The following is a 15,125-nucleotide window of genomic DNA, read 5'->3' on the forward strand; positions in this document are numbered from 1 at the left end:
CCAGAGGTGTGGATTCGAATGTCAAACTTAAAAAGAAAAAAATTGATGAACGGCCCAGAGGCAAAAATGTTCGTTTGTTTAATGCAACGCGCCAGCGCTCAGCCCTCACAGCCCAGAGCCCGGCGGGGAACGCCAGGGAACGCAGGCCAGCGAATGGGGAGCAGAAGTGACAATCAGTGGAAGCCTTTGACGGGGGTAAATACCAAACTGCACGTTCCCCACAGGGCAGTTTTGCATTTTGCATCCTAGCGTCCATCACCGACACTGGCCACCCTGGCTTTTGCTTCATTAAACAAGGAGCTGTCGTGTCCGGGTCTCAGTCGCTGCACGAGGACCCCCAGCCCCAGGTCCCCTCGCTGCTCCGCTTCCCCCCGCCGGGGCGCGTCCCCACCGCCGGCTACAAATGTTTCCCCCGGCACCGGGCTCAACTTGGCAAAAACCGCCGTTCCCAACAGACGCGGCCCACCCTTCCCTAACGTTGTTCCCAGTCTGGATCCAAACCACACCGGCGGGACTGGGAGGAATCTATAGCAGAACCGGAAACCGCCGGACAGGAAAGACGGACAGACTGGCCGACCGCAGGACGGGGATGATGCGCTGGCCGGAATCCAAATAGCCCAGTTCGCCGAGCCAACCCCGGCTCCCAACAATGCGTCTTCGCCCCGCCTCCGCCCTGCGACGCATGCGCGCTTTTCTGCAGACCCGGAAGCGGATCGCGCGGAGCAACGGTCGCGCTCTGTTGAGTCTCCGTTGTTTTGGTTCGTACAAGGGGTCGCACGCCTCAGGCCCCGTCGTCCACACCCAGCTTTCGGGGTCGCCTGGTGAGGTAAAATACTTGAACCCACCCGTCCCTCTCTCCGGGAGTTCGTCCCTTTCTCTTCTCCCGTCGTGGCCATAAGACTTTCCGAGTCCTGTCGCTGGGTGGGTGCCTCGGGCGTCTGAGTTCGTTTCCGGTTAAAAGGCCCTGAGGAAGGTATTGACCCCAGGCTTACTGCCTTTGGCCCTCTATCATATGTTAGAAGTATTCTTTGATGTCTGGTAAATAACTGTATAGTATTTCATTACACATCCGCTAAGGATGTTGATAATCTCTCAACATTCAAAACCTAGGCAGTTAATTTAATATTCAGTAGTTCTCTTCTTCCCTTACGCGACCTTTTAAATTACTGAGTTCTGAACTGAAGTCTCCAACTAAGTAGATGAACCCCCAAGTCCCTTTTGGCTTTTCTGTACAGATGTTTTGGCTTGATGTGGAACTTTGTTCCAGCAGAGCCCATGTGTTCATGGTGCAGAGATTGCTCGGAGTTCATCTTCACTGGTGACACTTTTTCCAGTTTTCCAGGACTAGTAACTATTTGTAATGTCATATGTTTTTCCTGGAAAAGAGGAATTAAATGCTTGTGTTTGATTAAACCCTTGAAAGAGAAGCTTCTCTTTTTCAGGAGTATGAAAGGTAGTCTGGAATTACAACAAGCCCTATCTACTTAAACCTGTCCAGGCCACCATTTCAGAATTTACTTATACTCAGTTCTGCTCATTCAACTCAGACTTCTTAAGGGTAACTTGGCAAAATTACACCCCGCCCCCATCCCCAGTGCACCCATTTGTAACAGAAGATGATAGACCAAGAATTCTAAACCTGGGCTAATAAGATCCCTGAAATGATTTTCAAAATTGGGTATGTGTTTGTGTTTGGCAGTTTTCTGGGAGAGGGTGTTACCATTAGAGTTTACAATGTGACCCAGTTCCAAAAATAATGAAAACCGCTAAGAAAGAGGCATGACCATAGTCTCAGAGACAGGGATACACCTTTGTCACCTCCACCCTCTCTATGTATCATAGCTAAATCTTAAAAATTTGATCGTTCTCATCTTTTGACATTAAACCTTATAGCTAACCATCACCATCAGGTCAAAGATCTAAACTCTCAGTATGGCTACCAGGGAGCTCTGGGGCTGGGGTGGCCCTTAAGAGTTGGTTGAAATTGATGGAATGGACAGGCTTCTGTGTCCTGCATCAACTATTCATTGGATGCCAGCTGCCTAGGGAGGAGCCAAGAACTTGAATGAGGCAATTCCCTTTGGCCCAGTGTCAGGTAGACAGGACAATGCAATTTCAGTACAATGTGTAGGTTTCAGCAGGGGAGGGCTTTTTGAAGAAGTGGGTGAAAAATGCACTTGGTGGACTCCAGAGACAAGTTAATTGTCCCTTATCCCTCCTGTTGCAGTGGGCAGCAAAGGACTCTTTCTCCCATAGGAAGGTTCTCCCCTTATGTATATTGTGGTAAAGCAAGGGGTTATGTTGATTCTAAACATTAAACAACATACTTTTTGTCACACAGTATATAACCTCACCTGAGAAGACCAGAAGCAGAGGGAGAAAAGGAAGAATGGCTCTTTTCCAGGTAAAAGTCATATTTTTCATTGACTGTTCCTCCTAAAATGTCACATTTTGGACTTGTTAATCTTCTCCCTCTGTGAGGTGTCCTGCCTACAGTGTTTATTCACACCGAGGGCCTTCTCCCAATTTCCTCTCATCTCCATGCAGATTCCATCTCACTGTGACCCAGTGATGTGGAATGTGGGAAGACGCTCCTTTTAGGTGGTCATGCTGTAAAGGATTTTCTTCCCAGGCAAGGACTAGAGGTGGAGAGTAGGCTCTGTGGTGTCCTTGAGGTTGGTCTGTAAGGATTCTTCAGAGACCCCTTCTGGATGCCCTTCAGGTCATATAAACCAGGATTAAAGAGATTGCACACATAAGTCATATATTAATGTGCACAAGTACCTGAGAAACCCTGGCAAATAACACCGATGGGGGAAGTTTGCTTTGTTTTTACAAACGTCATTTGATGTTTAACAAGTGAGTCAGTGTGCTTCTGACTCCAAAATATTACTGCTTTGGAACAGAATGGGAAGTTCAAACTAGGAATAAGGAATATAGAGAGGGTGTTTTGTTTTATTAACATGATTAGATTTAAACTGTAGACTCAGCAAACTTGTCTAACAGTAAATGTTTTTTATATTATTTATAGCACATCCATCTCATAAAGACCATGGTGTTCTTTTATGAATTCTTACACTGCACATCTTTTAGATTAAAACGTTTATAATTTAGGGGCGCCTGGGTGACTTAGTCGGTTAAGCGTCCGACTTTCGCTTAGGTCATGATCTCGCGGTTCGTGGGTTCGAGCCCCGCGTCGGGCTCTGTGCTGACTGCCAGCTCAGAGCCTGGAGCCTATTTCGGAGTCTGTGTCTCTCTCTCTCTCTGACCCTCCCCTCTTCACGCTGTCTCTCTCTCTCTCTCCTAGAAATAAATAAAAATATAAAAATTAAGATACTTATCATATTAGAAAATAAATAAATAAAACGTTTATAATTTAGCCAGACACAGGAGCAGGATTTTCTGTCATTAGAGAGGATGGTGCTCAATTTCATTTTATGAATTATTTGTAAATGTTATTTTTTTTGTTATAAACCCCTCTAGTGTATATATTTTTTGGTTTCAGTTACACACAGTGATGCAGTTTAGAAACTAAGATGTAAAATATCCCCTTCCCTGTCATATCTTCCACCATCACTGACTGTCTTCATCAGGAACCAATGTTCTCTCTAGTGCCAATCTTGTAAAAATGCTTTTATAAATTGTAATGTGATTTTAGAAAATATTTTTCAGTAAATGTTTTATCCTGATATTTTATTCTGTAAATAGAAATATTTACATACCATATGTCTTGAAATTGTTTTCTTGTTAGTAAATATAGAGGTAACTCCTTGTTTAGATCCTCATTGGAATATTCTCTAAATGAAGATTCGTGGGTCCTTTACAATTTCTTACTGTTACAAAGAATGCCATGGTGGCTGCTTCTATCAGGCAGACTTCACTACAGATATCTAAGGATATGGTATGAATGTACACCTTGAGCATGATTACCATGGTAATGATGGTCTTTCTGAGGAGGCACAGATATTCCACTTACTAAATAAAGATTTTAAACTTTATTTTCAACTGTCTTGAACATCCTCAGCTAAAGGAAAACGTGGGAGAGAACTAAGAAGTAGTAGAACACTGTTTGAACAAATAGGAAATATCAGTAAAGATACAGAAATTATAGTAAAGAGAAGGAATTCTGGAGTTAGAAGAGTATAAACACCAAGTTGAAAATTCACTAGAGGGTTCATCAGCAGATGGACGATAAGTATAAAGAATCAGTGAACCAAAACATCGATTAAGTGAAATTATCAAGTGTGAGCAGATGAAAGGGGTAAAAAGTTGAATAAAAGGGGGAAAAAAAGAAGAAAATTTACCAGAGACTAAGCATTTTGGGACACTATAAAGAATACTGATATACATGTAATTGGAGTCCCAGAAGGAAAGGACAAAAGAAGAAAGGACAGAAAGGATATTTGAAGAAATAAGAGCTGAAAACCTCCCCAATTTGTCAAAAAACAACCTACACATCCAGAAAATCCAATGAACTTCAACTATGACAGATGCATGGCGATCCCTGGCAAGCACATAATCAGTCAACTTTTATAAGACAAAAGAGTGATTGTGGAAGTAGCACAACAGAAACAACTTCTCATATACAGGGATTCTCAATAAGGTTAATGGCCTGTTTCTCATCAGAAACTATGAAGGCCAGGAAGCAGTCTTCTGAGGTATTAAAGTTTGAAAGATTAAAAAAAAAACTATCAGGAATTCCTTAGGAGGCAAACTGTACTTCAAAATTGATAGTGAAATTAAGAGACTCCTAGATGAACAAAAGCTGAGGGAGTTCACACTTACAGACTTAGCCTAAATAAAATACCAAATGGAGTTCTTCATAAATGATGGAAACTAGCAGTACATCAAAGCCATAGGAACAAATAATGAAGACTAGTAACGGTAACTACATAAGTAAATATAAAATGAAGTATTATATTTTTGTTTTCTAACTCATTTTTCCTATGTGTCTTAGAAGACAAAAGTGTAAAACAATAATAAAAATCTGCTCTTGAGTGTATAAAACATCTATTCGTATTTTATACAAAGAATTAATTCTTGTTAATAAGAACATAAAGGGAGACTGTATAACAACAGTTGCTTGTATGCTCTTAAAGCTAAGTTAGTATCATCTGAAATTCATATATTAGCTTAACATGTAAACTGTAATCCCCAGGATAACAACCCAGAAAATAACTTGAAAATAGAAAAATAAATACAAAGTCAATCAAAATGGTATGCACACACAGACATAGACACCCATAGGAGGGAGGAATTATGAAAGAAAATAATAGACATACAAACAGCAGATGTTAGAAATAATTCTTATCAGTAGTAACTTGAAATGTACATAGATTAAACTTCAATAAAAGATAAAGGAATTATTTTTTTAAAAAATTTTAATGGTTATTTTTGAGAGAGAGACAGAGTATGAGTGGGAGAGGGGCAGCGAGAGAGGGAGACACAGAATAATCTGAAGCAGACTCCAGGTTCTGAACTCTCAGCACAAACCCTGATGTGGGATTCGAACTCAACCTGGAGATCATGACCTAAGCCGAAGTCGGAAGTTTAACCAAGTCACCCAGGTGCCCCAAGGAATTAATTGTTAAAAATGATTCCACTCTGTCTATAAACGGCTCAGTTTATTTTTTTAAACTCTTATAAAAATTTTTTTTTAATTTCTGAGAGGGAGACAGAGACAATGAGAGCAGGGGAGGGTCAGAGAGAGAGGGAGACACAGAATCCGAAGCAGGTTCCACGCTCTGAGCTGTCAGCACAGAGCCCAACACGGGGCTCAAACCCATGAACCGTGAGATCATGACCTGAACCAAAGTCGGACGCTTAACCGACTGAGCCACCCAGGTGCCCCTAATTTTTTAAACTCTTTATTTATTTAGAGAGCATGAGTTGGGGAGAGGGAGAGAGAGAGAATCTCAAGTAGCCTTCACACTGTTACCTAGAGCCCAATGCGGGACTTGAACTCATGAACTGTGAGATCATGACCTGAGGCGAAATCCAGCTCAGGTGCTTAACTGACTGAGTCACCCAGGCGCCCCAGGGCTCAGTTTAGATACACAAATAGGTTCAAAGTAGAAGGATGGAAAAAGATATTCCATGCAGATAGTAATGAAACTTAGCTGGGTAGCTATACAGATACCAGACCAAATAGTTTTTAAGTGGTAAAATTGTTACCAAAAATGTTGAAGAACATTATGTATTGAAAAAAGAGCCAATCCATCAAGAAGATAAAACAACTATAAACAATATGTACAGAACAACAAAGCCCCCAATTATTTGAAGCAAAATGGAGGAGATAGTTCTTCTATACCAGCTGGAGACCTCAATGCTCCTGTTTTAATAATGGATAGAACAACCAAACATCAATAATAGAGGACTGTGCAACACTGTAAACCAGCTAGATTCAGCAGATATATACAGAATGCTGCATCCAACAAAAACTCAAAAATTAGGAGTAGAAGGGAACCTCCTCAGTCTAAAAAAGGGTATTATTAAAATTCCATAGCTAACATCATACTCAATGGTGAACAACTGAAAACTTCCCCCTAATACCAAGAACAAAACAAGTGTGCCCCATTTTGCCATCACATATTAACACTTAGTGGAAGTTCTAGAGAAAATACTGAGGAAAAATAAATAAAATGGGTCAAAATTGGAAAAGAAATCATACTATATCCGTGCAATACATGATCTCATATTTAGAAATAAAGAATCCTCAAACTGTTAAAGATAGTAAATTCATTGAAGTACAGAATAAAATATCAGCACTCAAAATTCAGTTGTATTTCTATATAGTAGTGTACAACAAATTAAGCAAGTAAACAATTCCATTTACAGGAGCAAGAAAAATGGGAATAAATTTAACAAAGGAAATCAAAGATTTATACACACTGAAAACTACAAATTTGATGGTGAATATTAAAGAAAACCTAAATAAATGTCAGGATATCCTGTGTTTGTGGATTGGAAGACCTTAATATGGCAGTCCTTCCCCAGAGCTATATAAAGAGTAATGCAGTCCTCAGCAAAATCCCAACAGCCTTTTTTTTGCCCAAATGGGATTCCTGGTTCTAAAACTAATATTGTATAGGTAAGGACGCCAAATATCCAAAATAAATGTGAGAAAGAAAATACTGGAGGGGCACCTGGGTGGCTCAGTTGGTTGAGCATCTGACTGACTCAGGTCATGATCTCGCAGTCAGTGGGTTTGAGCCCCGCGTCAGGTTCTTTGCTGACAGCTCAGAGCCTGGAGCCTACTTCCGATTCTGTGTCCCCCTCTCTCTCTGCTCCTCCCCTGTTCACATTCGGTCTCTTTCTCTCTCTCAAAAACAAACTTTTAAAAAAAGAAAATATTGGAGGACCTAGAATTCTCAACTTTAGATCTTACCACCAACATTAAGTAATCAAATGTATAATTCGAGTAGAGGCAAGAAATATATATCAAAGTGATAGAACTGAGCATCCACTATTTATAGTGATAAATCTTCATGACCTTAGGGTTGATTGTGGATTTTTATATATGATACCAAAAGAATAAGTGAAAAATACAAAGTAGATAAATTGGTCATCATCAGAATTAATCATGTCTGTGCACTGAAGGACATGATCACACAATCTACCAAATGGTAGGAAATAATTTGCAAATCACATATCTCCTAATGGTCTAGAATCTAGAATGTATGAAGAATTTACACAAATCAACAACAAAGTATAAAGAGCCCAACTTATAAATGGTCAAAAGATTTGAATAGACATTTATCCATACAAGATATCCATACAAGATACGTGAAACAAGCACATGAACAGATGTTCGATGAAAGTAGTAATTAGTAAAATGCAAAATCTAAACCACCAGGAGATATCATTTCACACCCATTAGAATGACTATTGTAAAACAACAACAACAACAACAACAACAACAACAAAGTGTTGGTAAAGATGTGGAGAAATTAGAGTCATGACACATTGATGTTAAAATGTTGTAGATGTTGCGGAAAAGAGTGTGGAAGATTCTCAAAAAATTGACCCAGTGACCAAAAAATTGAACCATGTGACCCAGTAATTCCACTCCTAGGAATATAACCAAAAGAGTTGGAAACAGGTATTCAAACTCTTATTTGTACTCCAAAGTTCATAGCAAATTATTCATATTAGCCAAAGGTCATAACAACCAAATACCCATTAGTAGTTGAATGAATATAGTCTAGTCCTGCCATGGAATACTCTGCAGCCAGAAGAAAGGAAATGTACCACTGATACATACTATATCATGGATGAACCGCAGACATTACTCTACATGAAGAAGGCAGATGCAAAAGGTCACATTTTTTTTTTATCCCATTTCATTTAAATGAAAAGATCTAAAATCAACAGAGTGGTTGCTAGGGACTGAGGAATAGGAAGCACCTGCTTAATGGGTAAAGGATTTTCTTTGGGGATGATAAAAATGTTTGTGATCTAGACAGAGGCGATTCTTGTGCAACATTGTAAATGTACTAAATGCCACCGAATGGTACTTATGTTAACTGTAGCTCTTCAAAATTATTTTATATGGATCAAAGAGCACTCACTCCAGCCAAGTCAGTCTTTACACATCTCTGCTTCTTTAATTTTGTGTCAAATAAGAACATGAGCCCTGTTCATTTGGTGAAATGTGTTTTCATTTCAGGGACGGTTGACATTCAGGGATGTGGCCATAGAATTCTCCCAGGAGGAGTGGGAGTGCCTGGACCCTGCTCAGAGAGCGTTGTACAGGAACGTTATGTTGGAGAACTACAGGAACTTGGTCTTCCTGGGTGAGGATAGCTTCCGTCTAGAAGTTGGTAGTTAACTTTTTATGTCTTTGCATTTTCTATTGAGAGCCACTGATTTGATCATAGGAGTTTCAAATCCTTATTCTTAAGGGAGTGATGGCAGCCATTTTGATTGAGAATGGAAAGGCTTTATAATGTGGCAGATAGACTCTAATTTCCCTTTTCTTCATAAGTTCTGCATTCCTGCTTGTTTAGGTGATTGTAGAACTTAGTCAGAAAAGCTTAAGGGAGGGAACTGGTGATGAGGAGCACTGGGTGTGATATGTAAGTGATGAATCACTAAATTCTACTGAAACCCATACTACCCGCTATATTAACTAACTAGAATTTAAATAACATTCTGGGAATTGGGGGAATAGGATTTTAAATCCTTAAATTCTTAGGAAAGTCAAATTTCACTGACATCTTTAAAGATAAGGCCCAGAGACAATAAAATTATTTAAAGTTGGGGATAAAAAAGAAACCTTATGGTGAATTTTCATAAATACCTGATTCTGTGATCTTGTACTTGTGCTTTTGGTTCAGTAGTTCTTGGAAGAGAACGAGTACTCTGCATACCTGAAATAACCCTTAAGCATTCAGGCAGCCAGTTCATTTAAGTTTTGACCTTTTCCAAGGTCAAGCATTTAACTTATAATACAATCATATTCCCTTAAATGTGCAAGCACAAGCCATATTCCCACATTGCCTTGTGCTTACTCTTGATTTTCTGAATCCAAGTCCTGGCCTTTACTCAGATTTTTCATTGAGCTAAACGAACTATACTGCTATCTCCTGGTATATTAATTTTGAGGATCCAAGCACCTTAGTTTCCCTCCCCACGCTGCAGAAAGACTCATATTCATAAACAATACATATAGCTCAGGGCAGCAGCTTGATTTGATGGTTAGTAGTAGGGTATGTTTTTATGTTTAATAATGTATGAGGATATGATGAAAGAACATCGTATTTTAACCAATCTATTACAATCTAGAAATTGATCAAGCAGGTTAAGTTAATAACTAACCACAGTTACACAAAATAAGTGCCTCTGGAATTCTAAAAAATTCTTCCTGGAGAACTAAAGACAGAATTTACATTCCATAAGGAACACAGAGTAGAAGAAATGAAAGATATGTTGAGCATCACAGAATTATGAAATATCGTGTTCAGGTAAACACATTTTTCTAAAGATTAAGAATTAAGGAAGATAGACATCCCAATGATTTCATGCACAGTTGTATAATAGCCAGTGTATAGATGCACTCTCTAATCATGAAGTTTCATTTCATTATCCAGTTATATGGCCAAAAAATATGGATAGTGTATAATGTGTGTTTAGAAAAATTACTTTAAAATCAGAGAAATTATTAATATGGAAAATTTTATAGAAAGAAAACTTAAAAACATTGTATTTAACAATAGTGTTTGAAGACCATACTTGAGAAACTTCCTGAGTTCAGTATAAAGTATTATTTGGTTGTGTAATTATGGAATTTAGTATAAAATATTTCCCTTCCAACTCTATTTGATAGGAAGCCCTTCTGATGGATTTCCAATCAAGGAATTATTACCAACAGAAGACATTAATAAAGGAGAATCTTACCACTTAGTGATATTGGAGAAAAATGAAAGCCATGGCATCAAGGATTTTGATCTCAAGGAAGTCTGGGAAACTATGGATGAGTTTGAGAGTCAGTGGGGATATGATGCAAGAAATTACAAAGAAGTGCTTTTGACCCATAACAAAAATCTCACTTGTAGAAGAGACTGGCAACTTAATCAGTCCTCAGTTACTCTTCCTCAAAAGCAGAGTGTTTCTGTAAGAAATAATACATACCAGTATTTCATGGATGATGAGCCATTTATAAGGAATTTGTTAAAACTGGACAATAACCTGAGTGGTGCTGGAAACCAGTACATGAACTGCCTGGAAAATACAATTGGATTAAGTTTGCAGGCACACCTGGCTGAACTGCAGGGATTTCACAGTGAGGAGAAAATGTATGGATGTAGTCCAGTTGAGAAGTGTGTCAGCAGTGGTTCCTCAGTCTCACCACTTGAAAGAATTCCTCCCAGTACCAAAAACATTTGGAATAAATCTAGGAAGATTTTTAAATATCTTTTGTTACCTACACAAGACAGGAGAGCATACACCAGGGGACTGTCTTACAAATGTAATGACTGTGGGAAGGCTTTTAGCAAAAGCGCAAACCTTGTAAGTCATGAGAGAATTCATTCTGGACAGAGACCTTACAAATGTAATGACTGTGGCAAAGCCTTTACGGACCTTTCAAATCTTATCCACCATAGAAAAATCCATACTGGAGAGAAACCTTACAAATGTAATGAGTGTGGCAAAGCATTTACCCAATTTGGAAACCTTACTAGGCATCAGAAAACACACACTGGGGAGAAACCACACAAATGTAATGTGTGTGACAAGGCTTTTATCCGAAGTTCAAGTCTTATGGCACATCAGAGAGTTCATACAGGAGAAAAGCCTTATAAATGTAATAAGTGTGATAAAGCTTTTATCAAACATTCACACCTTTGGGGTCATGAGAGAACTCATACTGGAGAGAAACCGTACAAATGTAATGACTGTGGCAAAGCTTTTGCTGAGCGCTCCCATCTTACTCAACATAGAAAAATCCATACTGGAGAGAAACCTTACAAATGTAATGAGTGTGGCAAAGCGTTTACCCAATTTGCAAACCTTACTAGGCATCAGAAAATACACAGTGGGGAGAAACCACACAAATGTAATGTGTGTAACAAGGCTTTTATCGAAAGTTCAAGCCTTATGAGACATCAGAGAATTCATAAGGGAGAAAAACCTTATAAATGTAATAAATGTGATAAGGCTTTTATCAAACGTTCAGACCTTTGGGGTCATGAGAGAACTCATACTGGAGAGAAACAAATGTAGCAATTGTGGTAAAACCTTTGGAGCATTTGTTCAGCCTAAGAAAATCCATGCTGGAGAGAACCCTTATAAATGTAATGAGTGTGGCAAAGCTTTTACCCAATTTTGCAAAACTTACAAGGCATTAGAAAATACACAGTGAAAAGAGAGTATAAACTATTTTGTGTGGTAGTGCTTTTGTTCAAAGCACTCATAGGAGAAACTCATAGGAGAAAGAAACTGCAAATAAAATGAGCAAGTACTCAAGTCTACTCAGCATCAGAGATTCCATCATGGAGAGGAACCATATGAAACTAACATATGTGGCAAAGCTTGTAACCAGGGCTCACACCTCCCCTGATATCAGAATATAAATCTCTGAAACAAAGCACACAAATGGAATGTGTTGAAAGGCTTATCCAAGCCTTAACAAATGGAAGGAGTGTGATCAACCTTATAAAAATGTACTATTTTGGGGAGGGGGGTAAAATACGTGAGTGGGATTAAGAGGTACAGACTTCTAGTGATTAAAAAAATATACAATTTTTTGGTCTTGAAAGAATTCACATAATATGGTAATCATACAAATGTGTCAAGGTCTTCACCTCAGGAAACAGTAAAGAATTCATATTGGACAAAAACATTACACGTTTAATGAAGCTGATTGTTAGTTTAGCCAATTCTCTCAATATACTACAATACAAAAACTCACACTAGGGAGAAATAGTTCTATTTTGAGGGTTAGCCAACCTTAGGTGTTAAATTCCACAGAAAATTAAAATGATCAGTGTGTTTCCATGGAACAAGTATATCTGTAGAAAGGCCTAATCATCTTCTGTAAAAATTTTGTTACTTCAAAGACAGTAAAAGAGGGAACAGAGCAAAAGAGACATTTTGAAAGCATTAGCAAGATAATTTAAATCTACGTAATATCTGTAAAAGGAAACAGTCTAAAGGCCCCTTTAAAAATTGTCACTGATTTTTTTTTAAGTTTTATTTATTTGAGAGAGAGAGGTTGAGAGAAAATCTCAAGCAGGCTCTGAGATGTCAGTTTAGAGCCCAACATAGGGCTCGATTTCAAGAACCGTGAGATCATGACCTGAGCTAAAATCAACAGTCTTACACCTTTAACCATGTGAGCCAACCAGGCACCCCTGTCAATTGGATTTTTTAAAGACAGACAAATGTATATTTCCTAAGAGAAATCCACTTCAAAAATTAAGGACACAAAGTAAATTCTTGCGCAAAAGATAAACAGAAACACTATTAAAAATAGAGTAGCTATAGTAAGATCAAAGTTAATTAAAGAGTAACATGACCAGGGATAATGAAATCTATTTCATAATCATAAAGGGATACATTTACTAGGATGATACGAGAATCTTAATCCATTTTTTTTCACTACACAAAAATACATAGTCAAATACTCCCATATCCAAGTCAGAGACTAGAGTCATAATGGTGGACATCCCTTAGTTTACAAACACACAGACCAAACCGATGCATATGTGTAACATACATTCAAATAGACAGCCGTATACATTTACACACTCACATACATACACTCCATAGCAAACTCATACTCATGCACACACTCGGGAAATACAAGCACACACTCACATTTACACACACTCGCCTGTACTCCCACACTCCTGGTCCCGTTTATGTAATTACATTCAGTCTGCAGGCACATGTGTGTCTCAACAATGTGTTCACATGTTGGAAGAATAAAGGAAGCTCCTGATCTTGGATGACTGACAATGGGGGCACTTTGCACCTTTTTCACTTCTTCCATCCCTGCAAGAGCCCCAAAGACGATATTTACCACGTCCAATATCTTAAAGTGCTGTGAGCCTTGCCACTGCAGGGGCAGGTGAACGGGGCAGAGTTGGAAGGTAGCAGGTGTGTGAGAGAGCAGGGTCCAAATGAGGCCAGGGGGAGGGGGTTATAGGTCGTATGCAGAGAGTGTGAGAGCATGGAGGATCAGATGCAAAACTCTTCAAAGGCATATGAGGCCATAGTTCTTGATAAACACAGATAGGTACAGAAAAGTAGGGGGGAAGGGCTAACATGAACCCTGAAGTATGGGATCAGAGTCAGGGACATCAGTATGAGCACAGATTTAGCTATAGATATGCATATAAACTGAGAGATAATGAGAAAACTGTAGATCTGTGTGTGAACAGGTTCCCAGGTCGGTCTACTCACAGGGTCTAACAGCACTGACATCATAGTAGCAAGAACATCCAGCTTTCTAACACTATGATAAATAACACTGTAATAAATAACACTATAATAAACTTGTTGGAGTTATGGCTGATTCTATGGCAGGAGCAGGGAAAATACAAGATGAGCCTGAAGGATCTTGTAGTGACAGAATGTTAAGAGTAAGGAAGTAGTTTAAAAAAAGTGGGGACAGATCAAAGGGACATAATAGCCAAACCTGCAAGAGCTCCAGCTCCCTGTCACCAAATCTCTGACACCAACTGTGGTTCAATGTAATTCTGACTTTATCTGGTGTTAGTAGAGATCCCACAAGTTAAGGGCAAAGTCTTTCCCAGGATGCCCCCCACTTCAGACACCAGTCACGAGCCAGGCATTCCCAAACCTTCTGTACGTCTCCAGCCAACTACAAATTTAAGGCTTCTTCTGAACTCTGGGCTTCAATATTTGCTGGGAAGACTCAAAGAACTTGCAAAGTGCTATATGTATGATAATCCTTGATAAAGTTAATTTGTATAATGGGACCCACAAAAATGGAGGCCACTCTAATGGCCCAACCCAAATCACAAATCTAAACCTTAATCAGCCTGCTCTATGACACCCAGCAAAGAAACCAAGCATACACCAAGCACAGTCCTCCAACTCAGCTTCAGCTACCTGAACTTACCCCAGAGCACAGCACCTGCTGGTCTTCTAAGGAAATCCCCAACCTCCTAGCCAATCATGCCCTGTCTCTGCACTGCCTCTTCTAAAACTCAATCTTGCCCCAAATCCCTCAGGAAGACCACTCCACTCCCTGCATGTGAGGCTCTGTCCTCCCCCAAACCAAGGGTTGTCTTCCCTGGAATAAAAGACAGCAAACTCACTCCTAAATTCATTTAGTTTTGTCATTTCCCATTTTAATGTAAAGGATGGCAGTAAAGAGCCAGATGATGGCATCCATAGAGCAAGGTTTGGGAGGATTGCCAGCACAGTAGCTTTTGTCCCCCACCAAGAAGCTCCCAGGAGCTTCTCCAGGTGTTGAATCAGGGCTTCACTACCTAGACATGGTTGATGAAACCATTGGCCGTATGACTAAACTCCATCCCCAGCCAGCCTCTTTCCTCTCCCCATAGGTTGGGCTGCTGTGTGTTTCCATCCAATCATGTAGTTGGGTTTCAAAGGTGTCCAGTCCCCCATTGTGAAATTCTGTGGGGAACCCC

At 39.5% G+C, this 15,125-nt stretch overlaps 1 protein-coding gene across 1 annotated transcript; it reads left to right on the forward strand.

The window, feature by feature from the left end:
• The first annotated feature begins 729 nt into the window (after positions 1–729).
• On the forward strand, positions 730–12,247 carry LOC144237137 (uncharacterized). Its single transcript, XM_077770817.1, is given in 5 exon segments — positions 730–826; positions 2,342–2,404; positions 8,669–8,822; positions 10,328–11,714; positions 11,716–12,247. Coding segments are annotated over 4 exon segments (1,704 nt in total). The 5' UTR covers positions 730–826; positions 2,342–2,389; the 3' UTR covers positions 11,864–12,247.
• The last annotated feature ends 2,878 nt before the right edge of the window (positions 12,248–15,125 follow it).

Source organism: Crocuta crocuta, unplaced genomic scaffold (genome assembly GCF_008692635.1).
Source record: "Crocuta crocuta isolate KB4526 unplaced genomic scaffold, BGI_CrCroc_1.0 scaffold136, whole genome shotgun sequence".
In the NCBI taxonomy this organism is placed as follows: Eukaryota; Metazoa; Chordata; class Mammalia; order Carnivora; family Hyaenidae; genus Crocuta; species Crocuta crocuta.